The sequence below is a fragment of the Phocoena phocoena genome, chromosome X, assembly GCF_963924675.1.
Source record: "Phocoena phocoena chromosome X, mPhoPho1.1, whole genome shotgun sequence".
Classification (NCBI taxonomy): Eukaryota; Metazoa; Chordata; class Mammalia; order Artiodactyla; family Phocoenidae; genus Phocoena; species Phocoena phocoena.
In genome coordinates, this window is record NC_089240.1 from 100,639,724 (window position 1) to 100,666,752 (window position 27,029).

The window sequence follows — 27,029 nt, forward strand, 5'->3', positions numbered from 1 at the left end:
GCAGCAGGCTCAGTGGCCATGGCTCACGGGCCCAGCCGCTCCGCGGCATGTGGGATCCTCCCGGACCGGGGCACGAACCAGTGTCCCCTGCATTGGCAGGCGGGCTCTCAACCACTGCGCCACCAGGGAAGCCCTTGGGTTGACCTTTTAAAAAATATTCTTTAAAACTGTTATTGCTTTTGCAGGTCCACATACTAACTGTGACTCTTCCCTGCAACCTGCAGCTTTTTCACGTGCATCTTACCGTTACTTTACTTCAGACTCACTGCTCTTCCAATTCTCTGCAGTCGGATATTCTCATACCTTGGACTCTTCTGAACATATATTAGCTGCTTGGCTTGTTGAACTGCCAAGGGGAAATGTGGTTCCAGAGCCAAATTGTGAGTGCCCAAAGCTAAAGCCTCATTCTGCTTGCCTGCAGCTCTCATTCCCTCCCCCAGGACACACAACACCATTTCATTCTGCTTTGGGGGTGATCATTGGCCTAAATGTTGGGACCCAAATCCCGCACATTCACCCCATAGAGGACGGACCCACATTTCATAGAGAAGCGACCCTCGACCTCATAGTCGAGGTCGATTTATTCTTTGGATTTTCAGTCATTTTAAGCAGTCACACATCCTCCTCCCCAGTCTCCCGTGTCCGCAGGGGGTGTGTCCCCTAGACTTCCGGCTTTTGGACAACCGGTTTTGCCTCCACCCACTCCCACCTCGAGATCTCGAGATTGGGACTTTCATCGTTCTTCTCCCCCCTCAGCCACTGTGCTCACTTTAATAAGTGATCTGATCTCAAAAAAAAAAAAAAAAAAGAGAAAGAAAGAAAGGGAAAAGAAAAAGGAAAACAGAAAAGAGCTTCCCAGGGTTCGTCTTAGAATTGGCAAATAGAGGTGCACCCCCTTCCACCACCCGATCCTAGTGAGTTCCAGGCAATTACGTGCGGCCCGCAGCTCGCCTCTCCACCACACCCCCGCCTCCCGCCCGGGTTTAATGACCTAAGCAACTTTCCGTCCCCCCCCCCCCGCCCCGTCTTGGTACGGCCTGTCCGGCGATCGGCGTTCCACCCCCGCCCTTTCCTTCTAGGTTGGTTCAGCCCCCGTCTACTCAGGGGTGGTGCTCAGCCGGCGCCAGACAGACCCTCGACTTCGGAGAGGCAGTGCAGTTCCTCTGGGAGCGTCCCCCTCGGTTCCTTCAGCTTCCCCAGCCTCCTCGGCCGCCTTACCGCCGGCGGGGACGCGAGAGCTCGGTGTATGCCCCACCCCTGACCCCGCTAGAGACATGTCCACCCCGGCTCGGCGGCGCCTCATGAGGGACTTCAAGAGGTAACCCGCCCGGGACGCCGGGGTCCGGGGGCTGCGGCCGGGGCGCAGGGCGGGGCCGGCGGAGGGCCGGGCGGGCCGCGGGGCGGCTGGCGGCACGAGCGGGTGCCGAATTGCGGGCCCCCTGTCTGTTTCCTTGAAGGTTGCAGGAGGATCCTCCAGCCGGAGTCAGCGGGGCTCCATCCGAGAACAACATAATGGTTTGGAACGCGGTCATTTTTGGGTGAGTCTGCGTTCCGGGTGGCGGCGAGGGCTAGGGACGCGTGTGCCCTCCGGGACCGGCCCGGTGCGGAGGCGGGGGCAGAGGGAGAGTGTTTGGGGCTGGCTGGGCCTAGGCGCCTCCCCGGAGCCTGTGCCTCGATTAGCTCGGTTCCCGCTGCCAGGGGAACCATTTGGGGTACTAAGGGGGGCGGGGCGGGGAGTGGTGGCGCTTCGGCGCGGCGGCCTGCCCGGGATTTCTGAGCCCCAGACCTCTGCTGGTAGTGGTTTTGCGACCCGGGAAGCGGTGGTTTACCAGCGGCGGAGCGAGCAGGGCTCGTAATAGCCATCTCCTCAGATGAATCGGGGAGAGGGGAGCCCCGAAGCGGGAACTGACTGGTTTTTCTCTGTGTTGCAGGCCTGAAGGGACCCCGTTTGAGGATGGTAAGAGAGTTTCTTTACCCACCTTTCAGGAGGCTGATCATCTGGGGAAAGGGTTCCCAGTCATCCTGGAAGTGCCTCCTACTTAGGAACCCGCTTCTCCCTAGCCTCTGCCTACTAAAGGCTTGAGTGGAATCCAGTCTGTGGCAGGTTGTTCTGGCTATTGTCCGCTTGACTAGAACTGCATCTTTTTTATTGCTTCTTAAAAAAAAATCCGGGTAAGGCAGTAAAAGGAGCATCATACCACTGATGTTAAGGGTCTGTGAGGTTTGGGCTGTGATCCTGCTAAATTCAGCCCCCCATCAAGATACTGAGTAAGTGTCAACCCAACCACTTGCTGATAGGCTCAGAGAGCCCAGGGACCATTTGATTCAGAATTCTTCACAAGGGCGGGAACTGTGTTCAGCAGGTGCTTAATGTGTGTTTGTTGGATGTTGAATGGATGCAAGCATCCCTTGCACACAATTGTCTGGTTTCTACCGTCTGGCATTGAGTGCCTGTCAGCCTCACTGCTTTAAGATGGTCTTTAATGGCACCTTTAATAGCCAGTTTGAGCATAATGTTTCTAATTTTTAAATGAGTTTTCAGTATGTGCTTTTATCAAGACTTGATGGTCAGTAATCTCAAAGCAATTTCACAGTTGAGGGGAGCCTTAATGTACTGTCTTGACCAGTGTCCAACCTACTTCAAGGTACTACATGTACTTATAGGTACCTGATTTTTAATGGGTTTAGGTTTGACTTTTAAAAACACACGTTAGTTGCTTTTTAAGGATTTTTTAAAGCTTCCTATTTTGAGATAATTATAGGTTCATGTGCAGTTGTAATAAATAATATTACAGAGAGACCTTGTATACCCTTCACCTGCGCCCCTGCCCCTTTGGTAACAAGTCATCTTGAATGACTATGCACAACCAGGAAATTAACATTGATATAGTTTTAGTGCATTCAGTTGTGTGTGTGTGTATGTGTGTGTGTTTGTGTGAATGTAGTTAATTGTTTTTGAAAGCTTAATACATTTAAAAAGATGATTAAAAGTATTTTAACTACTAATCGACATCTTTAATATCTTGAGGTATTTTTAAAAAGAAAAGGATCTTTCTGTAATTTTTTTCTCAATGACTTACCTTCCTTTGGTCACGTAGCATTTGAGAGATATTGTACACATATGCACACACATATGCACATAACTCAGTTTGAAGGCGGGAACAAAAACATTTCTGCAAACTACTAAGTACAAACTTATGTTGCCAAGTCAGTTTGCTTTTTGATGCTACCAACCACAAGATGTTGTGAGGTAGGTCAATATTAACCAATTCTATGATTTGTCTCAAACACTCAACATTTCCCTAGAAGACTGTAGACAGTAGCCTAAATACTTGTAGTTTCCTCTCTACCTTCACCCACTGGGTGGATATCACTGCTCTTCAGTGCTGCAATAAAAAGAAATGACGGCAGGGGAGTGTGATCCTCAAGCCATGCTATTGATACTTTGGTGCAGTAAATCATTTGAACTGATCCTGATCTGTAGCAAGAGCTAGCTAAGCTTAATTTTCCTCTACTAGGTTGGTGCTAGTTCTTCATACTTAAGTTTTATGTGCAGATTAGCTGTGTATTTGCTTTAGCTCCAGCAGGCTTTGTTTTCATTGGCTTCTTTTTTCCTCCTGATTTTACTCAGACTGCTTTACGCTGGGCACAGCTTTATTACTAGTACACCACTTTGCTGGGGTTGGCAACTTAAATATTTCAAGGGTGCTTCTCTCGTTTTAAGTGGTATGAGTTGAAAAGGTACTTGTGGAATCCATTATGTGCCTGGACCTTCCCCCTTGACATTACTGGCTCTTTTTTTGATGATGTGTATCTCCACCCTGACATTGCTGAAAGGAATTACTCCGGCTAAATGACAGTACCCTTTTCTCATTCATTCTTTTGAGCAGTCTGCTATCCATGGATGCTTTCTCAGGTGTCTAGAACACTGACCAAGTTTACAAGAAATTTTTTGACCATTTAAAAATCCCTGTTATTTACAGTTAGGGAATTTACTGGAAAGGCCCAATTAGGGACAAGTGGCATAGTTGATTTTGCTGTTGCCAATGTATTATATAAATCAACAGCTCCAAAACTACTTTTGCTGCTTCCTTGTAAACCATTTGTAGTGGAGGTTTCTGGAACAGCCAGACCCTAGTTAAAGAGATGAAATTTTAAGAGAAGGAACTCTTAAAGGTGTTTGATTTAACTTTACACACTTGAAGGTAAGAGGACTATGTTCCCAAGAGCTTACACTACCAAACAAAACATTGGGGAGAAATACTTCCTCATAAAATATCTTGGTATGTATGCTGAATACGAAGGTTAAGGAACAATGTATCCTCCATCACATCATCTGAAAATTGTTAATAGACACAGTAAGATACCAGTACTTGATTTTCATAATAGATATATTCTTAAGAATTTGGTGTCTTTTAAAAAAAATGAATCAAAGTCCACTAGGGGTGTTCTTAAGGTAAATAAATCCTATGATGAAGAGTATTTAGGTATTATCTTAAAAATCAGACTTTTTTCAGTCATCCAAAAAGAATTTTTTAAGTACATGTACTTTGCTTTCTCCTCAGGGGTCACAAACTGGTGGCTAAATGGCAGAAAACACCTACAGAGGTGCTTTCTTTGGCCAATACAATATTTTCAAAAAATTGAATTTGTGACAGGCAGAACATACACTCTCTGCTTTAACCATATCACTCCCTATTGCCATACACCAGCCATTTAACTCATTTATATAATTTTCCTGGTCCCTATACATAGATGGATTAATTGATACTTTCCTTACAATGTTGTGACCTCCTCAGGAAGATAAAAAAATCAGTACAGATTTATACAACAATGGTGAGGCTTAAGTTTCCAATTATTTTAAAGCCTAGCCTTCTAAATATTCAGAGGACAAGTTCTAGTCTCGATTGCATAGTATTAATTCTCAGATTTTAAATTTCCTTAACATTTGTTTTGGATCTCAGAAATTGGATTGAGAGTTGTACTAAAGAGGTTCTCATTGTTTAAGGTGGCTAAAAGTATGAAATATCCCTTTAAATGTGTGCTTTGAGTAAGATTTAGGTACGTCCTAATTTATATTCACATTGAATATAAATTATCTTGGTTTCACTTCTCAAGATATTGAATGAGCTGTTCTTAAAGACTTGATTAACTTCTTTGGTAGCTAAGTAACCACCTTGTTGAACTTTTAGGCCAGCATTAGGCAGAAAGTTCAAGTCAAGGGTTTTGTGAGCCATCAGCATATGTACTCAACTTGCTTTCACTGTGATTGATGTAGGTCAGAAAGAAAGTACTATTTAATATTTGAATTCATTAATTGTATTTTTCTTACTGATAGTGAAGTTTGGATTTTTGGGTTTTGCCTCCTTCAGCTGGGTCTAGAGATATGAAACTGTAGAATTATTGTAACTAAAATATTTATGAAGCACTTATTTTGTGTCACTGTGCATCTTTCCCTCATTTAAACCTCACAACAATGTTATGTAGCAGGTACTATTATTAACCCTATTTTACAGATGAGGAACTTGAGGTTTACTCAAGTTGAGCAGTTTCCCCAAAGGTTTCATAACTAGCAAGTAGCAAAGCAAGGATTTGAACCCAGATCTGTCTGACTGCAAAGCTTCTGCTCTGCCCCACTGCACTCCACTGTTTCCACCTACGCCTGCCTTCTGTGTGACTTTACCACCTTTAGGTATCATATTTAATGATGGTTTTAATTTAAAGTACCTGGGAGCTCTGCATGCTATTAAATCTGCCCAATTTTAGAGCAGTTTTTTTAGAGCAATTTCTTGATGATAAATCTCTAAGCTATAATTTAAGCGGGTATCAACACTGAGCCAAATGTGTTTATACTTGAGATACATAAGGAAGCTCAGAGTTTTGAACTAACAGTCATTCCCACTTTTTCTTGCGTATTATAATATCAATAGAACTGAAAAGAAAGAACTATGCTTTCTTCCTCAAAAATAGGAAGAGTTATGACCAGGTGGTGATAAAGGTGAAGTGTGTTCTGATGGACTATAGCATGTTTATCCATTCCAAAATATTTTGCTTTTTGTCCTTAGTTATAATACATAGTAACTTCAGATCTGACTTTCAAGTTTAGGGAGTAACTATAGTTGGGGAATATAATATGTCTCCATATGTTGCATTTTTAAATTTTTATATATTTATTTATTTATATTTGGCTGCGTTGGGTTTTTGTGGCTGCACAGGCTTTCTCTAGTTGCGGCGAGCGGGAGTTACTCTTCGTTGCAGTGCGCGGGCTTCTCATTGCGGTGGCTTCTCTTGTTGCAGAGCACGGGCTCTAGGCGCGTGGGCTTCATTAGTTGTGGCACGCGGGCTTGAGTAGTTGTGGCTCGCGGGCTCTAGAGCACAGGCTCAGTAGTTTGTGGCACACGGGCTTAGTTGCTCCGCGGCATGTGGGATCCTCCTGGACCGGGGCACGTACCCGTGCCCCCTGCATCGGCAGGCGGACTCTCAACCACTGTGCCAGCAGGGAAGCCCTATAGTCTTTTTTTCTTAAGTGGAAAGGAGGAATGGAAGCAAGGAGGAAATAAATTTCTAACTCGAAGGAACCAGTAACAAATTATACTCTATCTGAAGTGTGGTCTATTGTATTAGAATAAGTAATTTATTAAATGGACCAGAGTAATATAGTGGAACGTGCATCACCTTAGATAATAACTGATTCCTTAAGATTACTTGAAGAAATTTCAGTCAGGAAAAAAACAATTGCCTAGTTGTTTTCTTGAATTTATTAAACCCAATTAAAAATAACATTTTGAAGAAAATAATCTCCCCAAATCACAACATCCAACAATTCTTTTTTGGTGGGGGGCGGGGGCGCGCTGTGGGGCATGCGGGATCTTAGTTCCCCGGCCAGGGATCGAACCAGTGTCCCCTGCAGTAGAAGCGCAGAGTCCTAAACACTGGACCACCAGGGAAGTCCCCAGCAATTCTTCAATGAGATCCAGTTTGTCCATTTCTTATAAATAAGTCTGTTAACTTAGTATACTTTAGGGCCTCCTGCTACCTTAGTTGACACACATTCAAGAAAAATAATTTGTTTCAATAGTAGCGTAAACAAACATCATTAGAAAGAAATTTACTGGAGACATGAATGCAATCTAATATGATTTTTTAATTATTTCTGCCATTAATTCCTACCATTAGTGTGAATAATTGAGTTGGTTTTATAGTGAAGTAGCTTGTGAGTCATACTTAAGGGTTTTAAAGAGGGACTGTGAAGTTTTTTCTGGCTTACATTCAATTATGTTTTCATTATAGAGTTGCTATTACATGAAGAGGAGCCAGTGAACACTTCTCTTATTTCCTGCTATTTTAAAAATAATTTGATTACTGATTTGTATTTCTAGCATTGGTTTTTGAACTTTGTGCTCTCATTCTTTCTAGTGCATTTAAAAATCACCATTTAAGATAACAGCTGATTAAAATTGGCCTTTATTAAGGTCTTTCAGTCTTCTCAAGGAGGAAGGCCACGTTTTGGCTCTAGTTGCTTGTCATTTTAAGGATGTCTTCAAAATGTACAGTGGCTAAAGTTATCCTGCAGGCAGTAATTTTGAGTTTAAAATGGCTGTATTTAAGTTGGGGGGAGAATAATGGAAAAACAGAAAACAAACCACCTTTGAGTGATGGTTCTTACAGTGTCTGTCCATTTTTAGGGCAATCCCTGGAGCTGTATCTCTTACCTGGTCTCTTTCCTCTCTACTCTATATCTTTGCGTTATTTCATATAATACTTGAAAAAAGAAGTCATGTAGTATTAAAAACAAAGTACTACCGAACGAAGTGATAAGTAGGTTTTCTTAACCCTTTCTTTTCTAATTACAGGAACCTTTAAGCTTACAATAGAATTCACTGAAGAATATCCGAATAAGCCACCTACGGTTAGATTTGTCTCTAAGATGTTTCATCCAAATGGCAAGTATCACTTTTAATACAGTATTTCAAACTACTACACTGTTTATTTGGGAGGTATTCCACATTTCCTATTTGTCTGTAGCACCTGAGTATTTGTCTAGGCATCTTGCTGTTTCCTGAAAGCTGAACTTGTTCACGGTGGTCTGTTGCTGTCTTGGTCTGTGGTCCTAGAACTGAAGCAGTGAAGGGACATTGCCTTTGCTTGGAATCTGAGAGCCTCCTGGTTTGGATGATTTTATCATTTACTTACTAAACAAAAATAAGGATGTTCTTGAGGTTTCCTTTTAATGTAAGGCCAGATTGGGGTAGTTTTGTGTTGTGATTATTTTCACTAGCATTTAGAGCAATAGTTTTCAGCTTTGGATGCAGATCAGAATTAGCGTGGGACATTTAAAAGCCATGGATGTCCCGGCCCCACTCCAGACCCACTGAATATCAGATTCTGTGGTTGAGTCCAGGTATACGGTATATTGGAAAAGTGCCACAGGTGATTCTAACTTACTATTTTGCTCTTTTATTTTTTTTTCTAGTAGTAAGCCTAGAACAAGTTGCCTTTTATTCAGGTTAATCATGTATTTTCCAGGGTATCAGATATTTTTATCTTCATACCAAAATGAAACCTTGTGAACTCTCAGCTATCTTGGTTATTTCAGATAGGAGATAAAGTTTAAAAATTTAGTGGAGTGAATTTCCCATAAGTCTATCAATGATGAGGAACCCTCTTAAAAATTGTGCGTGGTTTCCTGGATAACAGGGCAGTCTTTTCAGAATAACAAGCATTAGGCATCTTCCAGTTTTATACTGATTATGTTTGACATTCTCTGATCATCCTGTTTCACTAGTAGTGATTATGACACTTCTTTTAGGAAGGTAACTAAGAAGCAGCTAAGTAATCTTTTTTAAACCTCAAAAGCAAAGTATTCTTGACTGTATTTGTCTTGACTATGATATTAAAACCTTAATGGTTTTGTTACGTTTAACATAACCTACTTCTATGCTCTTAGTCTATGCAGATGGTAGTATATGTCTGGACATACTTCAGAACCGTTGGAGTCCAACATATGATGTGTCTTCCATTTTAACATCCATACAGGTGAATTTTCCTTAATGTGACTATGGCCTTTGATATGTTTATATTAGCAATTGTTTTTGAAAGTCATAAGTAAAAAGTAGGTAAGACCTAACCCACCAGAAAACATATATGTTTGCCTAGCTACTAGCAGATTAATGTAACTGTACATTATTATGCTAAGAGAGCAAATTTAGCTGCTACCTAGGACAATCCGAGTGTGTTGAATATACATATTGGGTTGGCCAGAAAGTTCGTTCAGGTTTTGCATAAGATGGTACGAAAAACCTGAACAAAGTTTTTGGCCAACCACGTGTATATGTATATTTGCATTGAGGAACTGACTTTTTACAAATTGTCTCTATAGTCTCTTTTGGATGAACCCAATCCCAATAGTCCAGCAAACAGCCAGGCTGCTCAGCTGTACCAGGAGAACAAGCGGGAGTATGAAAAACGTGTTTCTGCGATAGTAGAACAGAGCTGGCGTGACTGTTGACCCGGGTGCAGGAAAAGAAGCAGCTGGTCATAAGAAAAATATATATTGATGTGTTTGTCACCTTCCTGTTCATCAGTGTCATTACATTTACTTTATTAAAAGCAAAATAGCTGTTGTGCTGTTTCCATCTTCCCTTGCCGGGCTTTTCCTACCCCTTCTACCCTCTCCTTAAACATCAGAAAACACCCTCTATGAGATCAAATGTACTGTACCTGGGTTACGTGCAAAAAGTCACTAATGCTTAATTAATTCCTTTTCTGTTGTATCTCATTTCCAGTTTTATGGCAGTATTGTGTTACTGTACTTTACACTAAGCTTTTAAAATGAATGGTTTTACAAGTGGTGCTTATGCATAGCTTGATGACCAGAATGTTATTTTTAACAGAATGATTACTGAAGCGTTTCACCCTGGCTGGTCCTTCACTTTTGTTGGATTTAGAAGTGAATTTTTGGAATATGGCCTATAGGAAACAGGGAAACAAATCCACATAAACATTCATTTTGAGAGAGCAACGGAAGCTAAAGAGGCTGTGATACTAATATCAAACTAACATGAGTTGTGTTTTGTACTGGTAGGAAGGAGAATGTTAAAGGGCTCAGCCAAAGGAGTGTAGCGTAGTAACTGACACCTCCTCTCCTTGCAAGGTGTTCGATGGACACACCCAAGCTAAGATTCAGGATACTGAAGTCTTCTGGATTTTCACTTTTTAAAGAGGTGTGGGAGCAGAGGAATGGAAACAAATCATTAGTTTTTAAGCTAGGGAAGGTTGGAGATCCTTTAATCCTTTTAAAGGAGCAGTGCTACCCTAGATGAACAAATTTATAATCATTGTTTTTTTAGAGTTTTAATTAACCCAAGGAAGGGAACATGTCTGTGGTAAACTATTTTCCACTCAAATCCTCTGTTAATGCTGCATGCTTTAGTTTCTTCCTCCCTTTCAGTATTATAAGAACCTTAAAGTCAATGTCTGTAACCTTTCTTTGGATATTTATACTTTTAGATTGACAGTACCTTTAAGTAGCAGTGTGGGACAAAGCTTGTAAATGTTTTGTCTGATGTTCCATTGTCACCTTTTGTGCATTTATCACTCTTCTGAATTCAACTTTGCACAAGTAACCCATGTAAAAAATGTACATTTTTCAAAACTTGTAAATAAAAATAACCTTAAAATTTTGTAGTCAAGGTATAATTATATTTTAGCTCAGTATGAACTTTTAGTATGAATTTATTGGACTCTCATATCTACTCATTCCCCCCCTTAAAATAAAAATTATGGTAAAAGCAAAAATACAGATTCTGGGAGAGGGAGAAGAGTAGATACTGCTGGAGAGGACGTATTTTCTTTTCAGTCATAAGTGTTTAAAGCTTTTTTAAAACGTGCTAACAGAATGTAAATCTATTAGGTGAAACAAAGTTACTTCAGCACATATTACAGTCAATCGAGGGAACGAAATTGTGGTAAGGGGGGAGAAGTAACCTGGAGATTTACCAGCATCCTCAGAGACCAAGATCTAACTTGTTGATCCTGACAGTCCACCTCTTAAAAAGGCCCTAGCTTAACAAACAAACTAAATAATAAAATGGTATTTTAAGTCTCATGTAAAGCTTGGGAGTACAGGTATCCTCAATGTTACCTTGTTTAAACAAAACTCTGCTTTCTTCTGAGGAGCAATCTATCTCATTTTAGAGACAAGGACAGTGACTGTGGAAACTCACTTCTTGGGGGGGGGGGTGGGCGCTAATTGAAATTAAGTCCTTGTGGTGTGTGTACCCATACATCCTCTAAGACATGGCACTTAAAGGAGCCTCAACATGAGGGAGCTCATCCTACACTGAACACATGGACTGGTTAGTTTCACCTAGAAGCAACATCCTTAAATGTACTTACTTTCTCTTAAGTCCATTTCTACTTCAAAGTAGAATGACATTAAATTGGTCTTTATTTGGCAGATCAGTTTTACATAAATTTCTTCATCCTACTGTGGCTGGATATCTTTTTTTTGTTCTTTTTGTTTGTTTTTGCCACACTGTGCAGCTTGTGGGATCTTAGTTCCCCAACCAGGGACTGAACCCGGGTCCACGGCAGTGAAAGCACTGAGTCTTAACCACTGGACCTCCAGGGAAGTCCTGTGGCTGGGTTATCTTAAATATTGACACTGTTACTTATACTTGAAAAAATTAAGGTGAGATTGGGAATGTGCAAGTTTAATATTTTTTTTTTGTACACCTCCTGAGAAACACTATTCCCAATCGCTTTCGTGGGATAATCCTTTTAAAATCTTACAACGGCGTCAACAAGCTGACCTCCCAAAGCATCATATCCATGGTCAAAGGCACCACAAATCATTCATTTCAAAGTTTAATGCTAATTTGCCTTTTTTCTTTACAGTTTTTTTAAACAAATGCCACAGGCTGCCTGCATACAATAATTTATAACAACAATAAACCAGATTTGTGAGGTCCCCTTTTGAATGGCAGAATTGAACTTGAACCTTCAATTCTGCACCTGCTGGTGTGGCAAAGAGGGTATGATGAAGAACCAAAGCTGTAATTAAAGTCCTTTCTTTAGGACCCATCTCCAGCTTCAGGAGTTACTCATAGCACAGTGAATGCACCGTATACTATTTTTAAAAGAATCCCAACAGAATGCAGGAAATTTCTATTCATTTTCTAATCAAAGGGGAGGGGAAAAAATCCTCTCCTTGAGGGGAAAAATAAACAATAGGTCTGTGAGCCTCAAAGCTATAAATATAACTGAAAGCAGAGTTAGTTCCTCAGTATAATATATTTAAGTGACTCAAATAAAACTTAAAACTGCTCATGTACCTGCGCAGGTTTTATAGCAAGGTTACTGGGTTAAAACGGCTGCCATCTCAAAGAAAGGGAAAATACAAGAACCAACAAAAAGGGGACAAAACACAACAGCAGGGTTGTCAGCAGCTCATTTTTGCCAAACCCATTTCTCAACATTCTTTATTCTCAAGCAAGAGTTAAATGACTTCACCCTAATTCCACATCTATACCAAGGCAGATCTAAGAAGTTAGGAAATCTGGACTCTTCGAGAACCAAATATACACTTGGCCCCATTATTTCAGAGCTTAACTATATTAATATTCTGTTCTATTGAACTTATATAGATAAACCAGATTTGTGTAACACTACCCTAACTCCTCCAGCCCCCAAATCATTTTGGGAAGAGAAAAGAAATGTAGAGACATGAGTTTTCACACTCCTTAATCCCCAAAGCCACTCTTACCCAAGAGAGTTGAAGCCTGGCTTTTCTAACACTAATTGAACCACAGCTTCTCAGAGTTGGCATGAGACTTGTAGGTAAAAAAAAAAAAATCCTATAAAATCTATAAACATTTTAGCTTAGTTCCCTTTGCCACTGTTAAAACGTTAAGTGCCAAAATAAAATGCACACCTCATTTCCCTTCCTACCAACATTAGGAAAGGCCATATACTGCAGGACAAAGGAGTTAGTGGAAAGCAAACATCACTTACTGTGTTAATCGCTGTAGGTGACTAAAAGTCACAGAGGTCCAGGCATAAAAGTTAATCCCTTTATATTTTTAAAATACTGATTTAACTACAATGGACAGCTTCTTAATGTAAAATATAAATAAGAGGGGAAAGGAAATTGTTCATTGTGGGCCAATTACATGTCAACTTTGGTGCTAAATGTTTTAAGACACTGTAAACAACCTAACTGTTCTAAATATGAAGTCTTTGGAAGTGTTTATCAATATCAGTATTTATCTCTGAATATTAACACTTGATTTATCTGAGATACAAAAACAAAATCACGTAAAAGTAAACAGCCTGAGATTTGGTTGCAGCCAGCAGGTTGGTCCCCAGAGAAAACGTGATGGGTGGCTGACTGGCTGTTCGTATCTGCTAAGTCATTATGTTCATCCACATGTGCTCTAAGTGTTGAAATATTTTGTGCAAACGCCACTTCCCTTCTCCAAAGACCCAAAGTGTCGCTACCAGGCTGCTTCCCAGAAACAAGCACACCACCATTTTGATCAACTTTGGCTCCGTTTTATTCAGGAAGCATACACTAATCCTTTTTATACAGTTTTTTTTTACATTCCAGAAATAAGCGAAAATAGCAGTTTTAAATATGTTACAAAGTTGGCTTTGGGGGCTAAATAAGCTTTTTGAGAGAGGGACCAGCCAACTAACCTTTTCATCAAAGCACCAATGTATCTTCAGTCTTTTACCAAGCTCCACCACAGCTGTGGCCACCCTGGATGTGCTATACACCCAAATCATGTGAAAGCTATAACGGAGAGTTGCTGCGAGTCTCTCTGCAAGGCACCAAGAACAGACAGTTCCAGCTTCCTTTCTTCAGACTGAATCAAAGTTTTGGGAACTTTTCAATTGCTCTCTTAAGTAGTGCTCTCTCAGCATGAAGACTAGAATTTGTTAACACTCATATATCACAAGATACAGTGTATCACTTCCAATATTCTGGAAACCACATGGTAGAAGTTATAAATAAATGAACACTAAAATTACTTTAAGAAAGTTTTACATCATTTAGTTGGTAAGGACATTTACACGTACAGCACAATTTACTATTAAACATTCTATAACTGGCTTCACATAAAGATGAAAATAGGTAATACAAAATGACCTGACATTTTCAGTGAAGTCTGGAATTAAGACTGTAGTTTTATTGTAGTCAATATCAACTTTACATATTGTTGCAAATTGCTGTGCTATGCCCTTTAAAATGGGAATTTCTTTCTCGGGGTGAAATTCCATTTGGATATGTGTTCTTGCTTTGTACAAACTACTAAAATCTGAGGGACACAGCAATATCAAAGACACAAACAGTAACTGCACGATATTATCTGCTGGATTAAGCTAACACAAGTGGACAGAATTCTTCAAGTTCCAGTATCTAATAAAGCACTATATGAAATGAACAAGGTGAAACATCTTAATGAATATACTCTGCAACCAGAACATGTAGCATTTCTTTAATTCACAAATCTGCCTCATTAGGCATTTACAAAATAAATTAGTAAGATCTCAATTTGCTTGAGGCATCACAAGCTCGTAATGCCCCACTTGGCCTTCCTGTTTGAGCTGGTCTAATAAATCCTCCTTCCGTCTTTTTCTACCTACCACCAGGTACCTATCGTGGCCCACCCCATGAGACTTACTCTTAAGACCATACTTCTGGGCAATCTGATGTATTTGCTTCCGCTCATCATTAGTCAGCTCTGTAGAGAAGGTTAAATCCGTGTGGCTCTCCGAGCGGGCATAGTTTCTGATGATCTGTTCAATATCTCTCTTGGCAATTTTATTTACCCTCTCTACATCAAGACCAAGCCCTTCCCGCTTATGCTGCTCTTTGACAGAGATTGGCTCCCGAATGCCCTCACCAGATTTACCTAAACCACCACCCGTCCAACCCATCTTTCTCAGCAGCTGATTTCCAATGTTATCTTCTTTGATTTGTTGTTTGTAAGCCTCCTCTGCTGAGCGACCCTGAATTTCATTTCTTGAGATCACATCTTCAATAGCTCCTTTCTTCAAGTTGTTAATGACAGTCGGCTGGGTCTTTTTGAGGGTTTTCACAGCTTCCCCAGCAGCTTCATATTTGACAGTTTTCTTCACTCCAACTGCTTCTGCAATTACTTCACTCTCTAGAATCACCTTGCATTTCCATCGGAGTCCTGTCATTCTTTCATAGACATATTCAACTGTCATTCGATTAAACTGAGCTGTGTCGTTCAGCGTGCACACAGGATTTGAAGAATTCTCATAAACCACGAGATCCTTTATATCTTTCTTTTTCCCAGTTCCCCTGGGTGAAGAGCCTGTTTGGCACTGTGAACTTTTGACAGATGGGTAAGTGGGTTGTGTTTTTTGAAGGATTTTCAAAGCCTCATCAGCAGCTGCATGTTTACTTGTTTTTTTGGTTCCATAACCTTCAGCTAAGCAGTGATCTTGCAAAAACACTCGACAACGCCACGTACGATTTGGCATCATCTCATATTTGTATTCAACAGACATTTTGTTGTATGAGGCAGAATTGTTAAGGATACCAATTGCATCATTTGCATTTTCTGTAAGGATAAAATTGGTCCAGTGTTTGGCAGAAGCATTAAAAATCGGCTGCCCAGAAGCATCTTTAGCCAGCACCACCAGCTCTTCTGGTGGTTTCAGAGCTGGAGGGAATTCATATGAAGGCATGCCAATCTGACACACCACAAGGTCCTCTCCAATCGTGTGCTTGAATTTCCGTCGGACAACCCTAACTTCAATACGTTTCTGCAAGAGTTTTACAGCTAGCTCAGTAGCTCGATCCCTGGAACCATTCTTGCTGCCAGCATAACCTGTAGTTAAGTAGATATTTTGGCATCTAACTTCACAAGCATAACCATCTGTTAGAAGTTTTTTATTTTTGGGGATGTCAGCAGGAGGGATTTCTTTTAAAGGAGCGTATATATATTCAGGATTTGTCTTACATGCCTGAATACAACGAGTTAACATATATGTGTAATTAATTTTATCAGATCCAGAGGTCATCTCTGGATTAGAAAGGTTCTTCCAGATAGTTGCTGTTAATTTTTCAATGAAATACTGCTTCTCGGCTACCACTGACTCAGGAAACGTCTGTGACGGTGAAGGCTCAGGAGCTGACTGGCAGTTTGCCTGCTGTGATGTGCTGCTGGGGGCAGGGTTCCCACTGTCAATATACATGTTGGCTGTTACAGGCTGGTCTTTTGTGAAAATAAATCCTGATGAATCACAATACTGAGAATTTCCATCTTGTATACTGAAAGAGTCTTGAGTATAATCTTGGTAGATGTCTCTTGGCATGCTGGCAAAATGTGTTTGTTCGTTTACCTCTTTTGTTGGAGGGCCATAAGGATCTTCCTGTCTTTCATCTTTTGAACTACTAGCTACAAAATGCACAGGCTCAAAACGAGGTCTCACATGGAATTTGGAACCGGCTTGCTTTTTAGGAGGATTTTGACCTATAGAATGAGTGAAATTTACAATTCATTAAAAAAGGAATATTTCAAAAGAACCAAGCAGGAAAATAGTACCAACCATATTATTTTCGCAAACTATATTGTTGGTACAAGATACTTCCCATCACAAAAACTTCAGGTCATTTAGGTGAAGGTACTCAAATGTCAGTGTAAGATTCCAGCATAAGGAGGGATGCTCCCTGTCTTTCCATGTGTAAGGGAAGAGATCTGATAGAAAATATGCCATCGACTCGGGTATGCAGGTCGCCACCATGCATGACTGCTAGATGCTTCTACATCTAATGCGTTAAAGCACAGGTGAAGTGTACCGAGTAAGAGGTTGTTCCACTACGATCTCATACCACCTGTGCTGAAAAGCTCCCTTCTTAAGGACTGCAAACGGAACAGATGGCTCTAACGCAACAGAGATGATGAGCAGAGGCATTTACGAAGCCTCTCTTTTGTACCAGAAGTGACTGACTCTGTGATGGTGCTTTTACATGGTTGTGACTGAAAAATCAAATTAAAAAAATTGTCAAAAGATCCCAAAGGTTTTCAACTTCAAAATCTTAGTTCTGACCTATTCTGCACAAAAAGGTGTTTGCTATATTTTATTTCTAGAACAACTGGAAACTAATGATTTATGGAGGATATCAAATTTAAAGCTATGGAAGGACTCTGCTGAGGCTATACCAGACACTAGAGCTTTCTCCCTATAACACTGTTTAGTAGAAAATTGGTCCACGCTGGACCCATCCAAGAGGATTTAGTTACTTAGATGCTCAAATGATCTAGAGTATAAGGTTGTTCTATTTAAAGGGAGGTTCCATGGCACGGACTTCAAGGACAGCATTATAGGGTGAGTTCAGTATTCTTAGTTTTCAGTTCTATTTAGCATCCTAAAAAAAATGTATAAACTGAAAGTTAAAATTTTACATTTGTGTAAGATCCAAAGTTACCAATGTTATTTAAAAAATCATATACCACACTCATATCATTAAAAAAAAAAGCCACACTGTTTCTTCAAATCCCACCTTCCAGAAATAAGTATACTCACCATCACATGTTGAGAGGTGACGTTTTTGACCTCTGGAAGGTTTGGACAGCATCAGATCATATGAAGGCATCTCCCCAATATCAATACCTTCAGCCATTTGGAGAATTTTTTCCATCAAGCGTGGGCTGTACCTATTTAAATTAATATAATCTACAGTTAAAACAGATAAGAATGCAGTTTTTGAAAAAGTTTCTAGATGACCCGTCTTATAATTGCTCCCATAGGACTTTACCAACAGAGTGTCTTGGCTATAGAACTGAAGAATCTGCCATAAAATAGTTATGTATCAAATGAGTAATTATGTTACTATCATTAGGAGACATACAAACATAAAAATCAAGAAATTTAGGAGAAGACCTTATCTTTAATTTGAACTACAAGTATCCATATAAACTCATAATTTTCCTCTATTATATATGTATATTATGTGTAAATAATTACATTAATATATTTACAGAAGTACTAAGAGTGTTAATAAGAGATGGGTTGTGGGACTTCCCTGGTGGCGCAGTGGAAAGACTCTGTGCTCCCAATGCAGGGGGCCTGGGTTCCTGCTCAGGGAACTAGATCCCACGTGCATGCCACAACTAAGGAGTCCGAAATTAAGGAGCCCACGTGCTGCAACTAAGGAGTCTGCCTGCTGAAACTAAGACCTGGTGCAACCAAATAAATAAATAAATAATAAGGGATGGGCTGTTAACATCCAGATTGTGGTTTCTATCACTTCCCACCAAAAGGAATCAAGAGTCCCGAGAGAAATGGTTGGATCGGATCCAAGTCTGGGGCAAGAAATGTATAAGGTGAACCTGGGAGATATTTTTGTGCCTGGAAACAAGGAAGCTGTCAAAGACCTCAGGGGTTGTGTCAAATGGACTCAGAAGTGAGCCAACTTGAGTATCAGTGAGAATAATCACAGTGGACTGAAACACATCAAATATTTTAAAAATCCATTAGTTCATAATAATACTTACAAACTCATTATTGGTCACCTTTGTAGGGAATCAAAACATTATTCCAAAAACAGGTAATGAAAGCAAGCATTTATCTGGCATTTTCCTGTACAGACTGTACCTCAGAGAATCTAGAGAGTTGATGAGGAAAATCTCTTTTACAGAAGCATTCCAGCTAATAAATGAAGGAATGATAGATTACTACCATTTTGCGACCCATAATGCAACAATAAGTGATCATCAATGGCTGCTAAGCTTATCAGATGAAAAGTTGATGGAGAAGAACCTAGAAACAGACCCATACGAACGTGCTCAACTGTCGACAAAGCTGCAAAAGCAATCCAATGGTGGAAGGACAGCCTTTTCATCAAATGGTGCTGGACCAAGTGGGTATCCTTAAGCCAAACGAACAACCTCAACCTAAACCTCACACCTTACACAAAAATTAACTCGAAACGCATCACAGACTGAAATGTAAAATGTGAAACTAAAAAGCTTTTACAAAAAACACAGGACAGAATCTTCAAGATCTAGGGCTAGGCAAAGAGTTCTTACATTTGACACCAAAAGCATGATCCATTAAAGAAAAAGTTAATAGGGCTTCCCTGGTGGCGCAGTGGTTGAGAGTCTGCCTGCCGATGCAGGGGACACGGGTTCGTGCCCCGGTCTGGGAAGATCCCACATGCCGCGGAGCGGCTGGGCCCGTGAACCATGGCCGCTGAGCCTGTGTGTCCGGAGCCTGTGCTCCGCAACGGGAGAGGCCACAGCAGTGAGAGGCCCGCGTATCGCAAAAAAGAAAAAGTTAATAAAATGGACCTCACCAAAATTAAAAACTTTTGTTCTCAAAAGACCCCATGAAGAGGATGAAAAGACAAACTACAGACTGCAAGAAAACATTTGCAAACCACACACTTGACAAAAGATTAGTATCTAGTATAAAGACCTCTCAAAATGCAACAGTAAGATATATACATATATAATGTGCATATGTGTATATACACATATATATGTGTACACATACATATAAATGAACAAAAGATATAAACAGAACATTTCACCAAAGAGGATATACAGATTGCAAATAAGCACACAAAAAGATGTTCAACATCATTAGCCACCAAAGAAATGCAATTTAAAACCACAACGAGATATCACTCCATACCTATCCGAGTGGCTAAAGTGAAAAATAGTGACAATACTAAATGCTGACAAGGATGCAGAAAAACTGGATCACCCGTACACTGCTAGTGGGAATGTAAAATGGTATGGACACTCTGGAAAACAACTTGGAAGTTTCTTATAAAATTAAACATGCAATTACCTCACAATCTTGCAACCGTACTTTTGGGCATTTATCTCAGAGAAATAAAAGCTTATGTTTACACAAAAAACTGTACACAAATGTTCAAAACAGCTTTATTTGTAACAACCCAAAACCGCAATCAGCCCAGATGTCTTTCAACAGGTGGTTAAACTCTGGTACCACATACCCCGTGGTACTCGGCAATAAAAAGGAGAAAACTATTGATACACACAATACTGTGTATGAGCGGGAGGGAGATGGATGTGGTTATAAAAGCACAACATGAGGGATCCTTGTGGTACTGGAACAGTTCAATATCTTGACTGTGGTAGTGGATATGCAAACCTACATGTGACAAACTGTACTGAATTAAACACACAACACACACACACACACACACACACACACACACACACACACACCAGTACTAGTAAAACTGGGGGAATCTGTGTAGAATCAGTGGATTGTAACAAGGTCATTATCCTGGTTATGATATGATACAATAACTTAGCAAAATGTTGTCACTGGGGGGAACTGGGTAAAGAGTACAGGGCACTGCTTTGTGTTATTTCCCTACAATTACACGTGAATCTATAATTATTTCAATAAAAATTTCAATTAAAAAAAGCTGGTGGAGAACTTTATAATCTTAATATCACTAAAAATTGGACAACCAGACCTGTGTCCCTGATGTGATATGACAGGACAAAGATCTAAAAAGTGTTCTTGCCCACCAAATAATTGAACTCAAACCTCATCAAGCCCATAACTCCTAGAAACATGTTAAACACCATCACAAGCATACAGCCAGCCAGGGACTTCCCTCGTGGTCCAGTGGGTAAGACTCCATGCTCCCAATGCAGGGGGCCCTAGTCGGGGAACTAGAGCCCGCATGCCACAACTAAAGATCCCACATGCCACAATGAAGATCCCGCATGCCGCAACTAAGAGCTGGTGCAGCCAAAATAAATAAATATTAAAAAAAAATACAGCCAGCCAAATCCATAATGAAGGAAACACTATGCGACAGCCCATTTCTTCATCAAATAAACAGCATGAAATAAAAGGAGAGGGAATGGTTATAGGTTAAAGGAGACAGATCAACCAGATATGCGTGGACCTTGTTTGGACTGTGAATCAAACCAACTGTAAAAAGGTATCCTGAGACAAATGCAGAAAACTAAACATGGACTAGGCATTGGATGATTTTAAGAAATTATTGTTAACTTTGTTGAGTATGAATAATGGTATTATGAAAAATTACCTGGTACAGATATATACTAAAGTATTTGCAGGAGAAATGATGTCAAGATTTTCTTTAATATACTCTAGACTGTCTCCCACAAAAAAACTGGGGGCAAGATGAAATGAGAAGGGTAGCATGACAGACTTGATAATTGCTGAAGTTGAGTAATGGGCACATGGGTGTCCACTAAACTATTTTTGTGTGTTTGATTTTTCCACAATAAAAAGCTTTAAAACATACAATTTTTAAAAGGACTCCTTTATGAAGTAGATTGGAGCTTGACAGAATATCAGTTTCCTGCAGAGAAACAAAACTATGGGCTCATGGGAAGTTTTGGTTATCATGGGGATCTACTCACCCTTCCTACCTTCAGAGCCTTTCCCAGCCTACCAGGGACCACTGGACTGCCAGGGAATTCCCCAAGCAAGTTCTGAAAATGAGTGACTAGCACACCTCTACATGAATAGGTTCTGAACTTGAAGGATGATAACATTTTCCATTTTCAACACAATAGGTTCCACACCCTTCAGATGTCTTTCCCTGCAAAGCAGAGAAGTGACATGGTGGCCTTCACTGACAGATTACCTGGAAGCCAGCCCAGTTGTAACCCGCACTTCCCACTGATAACTGCTGCTGCTAGCACCAGTGTTTAAACGCCAAGAGTAATTTTATTTTTATTTACTCTTATCTAAATATCAAAAGACATCGCCTAAAACGTCATACATTGTATATATCACTTTCATTAAGATTTGGGAGTCCAATTTCCAAGGTGATGAAAACAAAAGATTATGAAAGTGAGACGAAGTCTACAAATCTTAAACTGGTATTGCCACTCTTGCTACCAAAATTGGCACTACAACCAACCCACTCACCTTGAATTCCAGTCAAAATTCGCCAGACCTTAAATTATAGTCTGATTCCAAATACGGTATACAACTGTAAATGGCATGTATGCCATACAGTGTTCACGAATGATGCATTTGGGGCCTACTCCATTCATTCACTTTTTCTCTCAGGTTTCTTCCAGCGTTATTAATGATTATACCTACTTACTGTTCTCTATTCATTACATCTGCCACAAAATTCAATATCACCCATAGGCTATAAAAATAAACCTCTGTGTTAGTTGCCAACACAGTCGTCTTCTCAGCCCTTTATTAGGAAGTCATAATACTGAAGAAGCCCAACCAGCTGAAAAAATAATGGAACAGACCGTATAGTGCCTAACACTTGACTATTCAAAGAACAATGCAAATATTAATCTTTGCATTAATCTTTACTATGAAGACCACTAGGATTTCTGTCTCCAGAGAGTAGCTACCCGGGGATAAAAAAGTGGTTCCACAAATTTGAAATAAGCCAAGGCAGTAAAGCTTTCATTACTCAGTTTTCCGTAGTGTATTTTTTGTTGTTGTTGTAGTGGATTTAAAAGGAACACCTTTACTCCAGAAATTTTAGAGAATCCACCAAGAAAAGCATCTACAAACCCAACCACTGATAACTTCACTAACATTTTGGGGTTTACTTTTTATTCCTTTTTCTATGCTTCCCATACCACGTCCCCCCACCACCCCCAAAAAAACCACTATCAGATCATCTATGTTGATTTGTAATCTGCTGGGGGCGGGTGTTGTTTTTCTTAATTTACTATGTCATAAACTTTCTCTCCATGTCATTACCACATGAGTTTTAATGGCTATGTAGTATTCTATCTTACGGTGGGACCATGATGTAAAGTGTAAGGCAAGTCTAATAGAGTAATTTTAAGATGCATGCATATTATGTAGTTAAGTCTGTTAATTCACCCACTTGGTTGTAAATGCTTAAAAAAGAAAACCAAAAAGCCCCAGCAAGTCTCTAAGGTTTCCAAAGATAGTTTATTATGCTCCAAGCTTTAGGAAATCACAACTGTCCCACCATACCTAGCATACAAAAAGATGATGTCTAATGGACAAAGACATCTGACTTCATGAATCTTACATTCTTGAAAAAAGACACGTGCATATAGGTGTATACTTATGATATACAATGGCACCTGAAATTTAATGAATATTCAGTAATAGATGCTTTCAATTTTTAAAAATTTATTAAACTGCTCTACTAGGTCCAAATAAAAAAGCTGAGGTTTGAAAACTAAGCAAAGATTAGAATTTCCAAGTATAAAATTATTTATGCAAAACTATTCTTAAGACTCCTAACATAGTCAGTGAATAACATAAAACCAAGATTATTGATACATCTTTTGAAAGCTCCCACTCATACTTCATTAACTGGTGACTGATGCACTCTACCTACTACGTGCGAGGTTAGCTTCACAACATGAGCCCAGCTAGCATCTACCTTCCAAACACCAATCTCAATCAACAAGGAAGAGACAAAATAATCAAGGTGGCAAAGCTGATTTTATTTTAGGCTATATTTTCTCTATTAATTAATATCTCATCAAAGGTAATTAGGCCAGGATTCTGTTTCTAATACTACTGATGAAGAATGACTGGAAAACTGAATGCTCCAGTTAACCAAACATTCTGCTTTATTAAATATACATACACTATTGACAATTTTAAGTAAAAACTGCAGAGGTCCCTAGGCATTCATATGAACAATTATGTCAGTGCTGTAGATGTAGTTGATTAGAAGACTGCACTAACTTTTCATTAACCACAAGACAATCTTAGAAATTGCCTACAGAAAACAATCTTGACAGGTTGTTTACTTTTATGAAGCAGACAAGAAAAAGTGAAGAGAAATAATTTCAGCTATTTGGGCTTCCTCATTGCCTAGACTATGAGGGAAAAAATGATCAAAAAGCAGACTGGAAAACATTGCTTTACTTTATCCTATAAGGCAATGGTTCTTATAATGTAGTCCCTGGATGAGCATTTTCTAATCAACAGTATTATCTGGGAGTTAGTTAGAAATGCAAATTCTGGGGTCCCACCTCACACCTACTGAATCAGAAACTCTGGGAGTGGAGCCCAGCAATGTGTTTTAACAAGCCTAACAGGTGATTCTGATGCTTGCTTAAGTCTGAGAAACATGTTACAGATAGTCAAGAAGATATTCAAACTTGTTCTCTGACAATCGCCACTATAACCAAAAAGAATGAAACATGGTTTACTTCCCTGCACATTTGAGCTCCTCCTCCTGGCTTGGTCTTATGATCAAGGAGTTTTCAAAGATGTCCTTAACCTAGGAGTTCTTTCAGCCCCAGCTAAATCAGAACACAGAAAGTCCTGCGAGTGGGAAACAAAAGGCAAAGAGTTCCCTTCTTGCTACTGTTTATAATCTGTTCTGTAAGTCACGGGATGAGCCTTGAACAACAAATTAACAATTTTAGAGGAGAATGGGCTGTGTCACCATGTACTCCACAGTTCCCTTGGGAGAAAAGAAGAGTCTTCCGTCACAGAAGAATAGACCAGAAAACAAGAGCTCTGCCAACATCGACATTAACAAGTACTGGAATACAGATTTTACCCACCTGAAGATGACAGCTAATATAAAGCCTGCCTAAAGTGGGAGACTGCACTTGGTCCCTAGCTTCCAAGATTCTTTATTGCCTCTTCCATTTCTCCTATATCTAAGTTATCAGGTACAATGCAAACATTACTCTTCAGTTAAGCTACTGGATAATGTTATAGCAATTCTTGTATTGATTGAATTGACTTAACTACAATGCAACATGATGACAATACATGTGTTGATATATACTATACACAAATGTGCCTGGGTGAGTGCATACACACAAATGCTCTGGATGCCTGAGCTTTTAACACTATCACTGGCCCGGTTTATGTTTTTAATGCCCTAGTTATGCTCAAGGCTGTTGTTCTCGGGATGAAATCCTGAGAGATAATAATGACTTATGTCCGTTACTTGCTTTCACTCCTGGTCTTTCCTTCCCTATAGCAGCTGTGTCTCAGTGCAAAGAACATCGGAAGACTTGGGTCCCAGCCCCAACTATGGGACCTTGGAAAAGTCACTTAACTTCTTGGCTTCCGTTGATTTAGCTGTAAAAATGAGACACCACTCAATTTCTAAGGTTGTTGTATTAAATGAGATACATAAATGTTTTAAGTATTTTGTACATTACAAAGCTGTATTCATCTGTTCATGCCACACATATTTACTGAGCAGCTATTATGAAGAAGGCACTCTTCTAGGCACTGAGGATAAAGGTGTGAACAAGAAAGCAAAAACCCTTCCCCCAAAGGAGCTCACATTCTTGTGGGAAGGTAAGATTTATCATTAACACAAAGGATGGTTATTCTCCTCACCTATAACTTTTTTTTTAAGGATTCAGATTCCCCATGGCCTTCTGTGATATTAAGGAGATCTATGATTACAGGATAAAGGTACCTTTTCTACTGCCAGAATAATATTGTTAAGTGAAGGTCAATTAGATTTATCTGACTTGATTAATTACTGAGGCTTCCCCAGTTGTAACCAGTTCCTCCAGTGAAATAATCATTATCTCTGGAGGCAGAAATTACACTAACCTAGAGTAGAAAAAAACACATTTGTGTTATGAAAGCAAAACAAAGTATCACGCTGGATGCTATGTTCAACAATTTTAAGCACTAACAGTAGACAATCCTATTTATCTATATCTGTTACAGTCATTCCTGGAACTGAACTGGCTTTAATTGATCTGATCATTTTCCAGAATTTCTTATCCTTCCTAGTAAAAAATTCACCGTGAGGCAAGAGTGTCCAAAAAAGAAGCCTCTTAGTCTATCAAAGGAATGATTAGTCTAGTATCGGGCCTGTTTGAGGGTTCTGTATGACAGTGGTCCAAGTAGTCTGTTGAGAAAAAAAAAATGCGTTGGAACCATACCGCAGTCTCCATTGAATGCAAAGAGCTTTCAAAGAGGCCTGTTCAGAACACAGGCCAGGTTCTAGGAAAGGCGGGTAGGGGACTCATACCTAAAACCTCACCCAGAGGCCAAATGTTAATCCTTCTGATCACAATGAAGGGGAAATGCGGGCAATCCTTTTTTACAGCAGATATATCCATTTCTTTGTTTGCATCCATACACATTATGCGCAAATCTACAAGAAGGCGGGCCCTGCGGCTGAGATACCTCATACAAACCGCCTCCCCAGGAGAAGACAGTACAACCCAGCTGAGGAGCTGGTGTTTAATTTAACGGGGATGGAAAGGGAGACCAGTCAGGAGGAGACTAGAATTAGAACCAAAGAGTCCCCCTCCCCTCCCCCCACAGACCCTCAAAGCCCCGACTGTTGAATATTCTTTGCGGATACCGCATCCCTGGAAGGTCCTACGCAGGTCCGAGGTTCTGCCATTCGTCATTTCCCACGCCCTCCAAAAACACCATCACAATGACCACCTCTCAATAATCCTCTCCCAGGTGCTTCTTTATCTCCATCCCTGGTCCTGGAGGGGCCGCTCCCGCGATCCCCGCACCCTTCTAGCTGTTATGTCATCCCCTGCCACCTAGCTCGGCCAACCCCCCCAGGCCAACAGTGAGCCCTCTGGAGTCCTCCAGCACCTCCAAATCTCCAGTCTCTTAAGCCCTCATCCATACCCGCCCCCCCCGTCCCTATCCCAACCCTCATCGCCGATTCCCCCCCAACCCGGGTCCCTAACTCGACCCTCACACCTTCCTCACCTGCAGCCCAGGAAAACGTGGTTGGTCCAGGCAGCGGAGAGCGCGAGGAGCTGGTCTAGGGCAGCCCCGGGATAGCTGTGCAGGTGCCGACAGATGAAGCTGCGCCGCAGAGCCCACTGCCAGTCACTTTCGTGGCTATAGCGCCACTGCTCCAGCACTGGCTCGGGCGGGGGCGGCGGGAGGGGCGGCAGCGGCGGCGGCGGGAGGGGGGGCAGCGGCGGCGGCGACAGGAAGTCGCCCCCCAACAGCAGACGTCCGCCAGCCATCTTCTCCGCCCCCAAGCAGGGACCCCAGGGATGAAGCCGACTCGCTACCAGAAGAGAGCGGGAACG

General features: G+C 40.6%; 2 protein-coding genes across 4 annotated transcripts; one reads left to right on the plus strand and one right to left on the minus strand.

The window, feature by feature from the left end:
* The first annotated feature begins 1,105 nt into the window (after window positions 1–1,105).
* UBE2A (ubiquitin conjugating enzyme E2 A) lies at window positions 1,106–16,281 on the plus strand. Of its 3 annotated transcripts, none has more exons than XM_065900336.1 (6): window positions 1,106–1,318; window positions 1,458–1,538; window positions 1,932–1,957; window positions 7,854–7,943; window positions 8,948–9,036; window positions 9,380–10,679. In XM_065900336.1, exons 1-6 carry the CDS (start codon window positions 1,275–1,277, stop codon window positions 9,506–9,508), a joined length of 459 nt encoding a protein of 152 aa, XP_065756408.1. In that variant the 5' UTR covers window positions 1,106–1,274; the 3' UTR covers window positions 9,509–10,679. The 3 variants fall into 3 exon arrangements, with proteins under 3 accessions (XP_065756408.1, XP_065756409.1, XP_065756410.1); XM_065900337.1 differs by lacking the exon at window positions 9,380–10,679 and adding an exon at window positions 15,330–16,281 and having other exon boundaries at window positions 1,132–1,318; XM_065900338.1 differs by lacking the exon at window positions 7,854–7,943 and having other exon boundaries at window positions 1,275–1,318; window positions 9,380–9,508.
* NKRF (NFKB repressing factor) lies at window positions 14,554–26,963 on the minus strand. Its single transcript, XM_065900335.1, has 3 exons — window positions 26,698–26,963; window positions 17,566–17,696; window positions 14,554–16,511 (listed from the first exon to the last, which is right to left on the minus strand). Exons 1-3 carry the CDS (start codon window positions 26,961–26,963, stop codon window positions 14,554–14,556), a joined length of 2,355 nt encoding a protein of 784 aa, XP_065756407.1.
* Window positions 26,964–27,029: the final 66 nt, after the last annotated feature.

Coding starts and splice junctions, on each gene's coding strand:
- NKRF (XM_065900335.1), bottom strand. CDS start 26,963: ATGGCTGGCGGACGTCTGCTGTTGGGGGGCGACTTCCTGTCGCCGCCG. Junction 17,697..26,697: donor CACGTTTTCCTGGGCTGCAG/GTGAGGAAGGTG, acceptor TAATTTAAATAG/GTACAGCCCACGCTTGATGG. Junction 16,512..17,565: donor TCACCTCTCAACATGTGATG/GTGAGTATACTT, acceptor CTCATTCTATAG/GTCAAAATCCTCCTAAAAAG.
- UBE2A (XM_065900336.1), top strand. CDS start 1,275: ATGTCCACCCCGGCTCGGCGGCGCCTCATGAGGGACTTCAAGAG. Junction 1,539..1,931: donor TGGAACGCGGTCATTTTTGG/GTGAGTCTGCGT, acceptor TCTGTGTTGCAG/GCCTGAAGGGACCCCGTTTG. Junction 9,037..9,379: donor CCATTTTAACATCCATACAG/GTGAATTTTCCT, acceptor TTGTCTCTATAG/TCTCTTTTGGATGAACCCAA.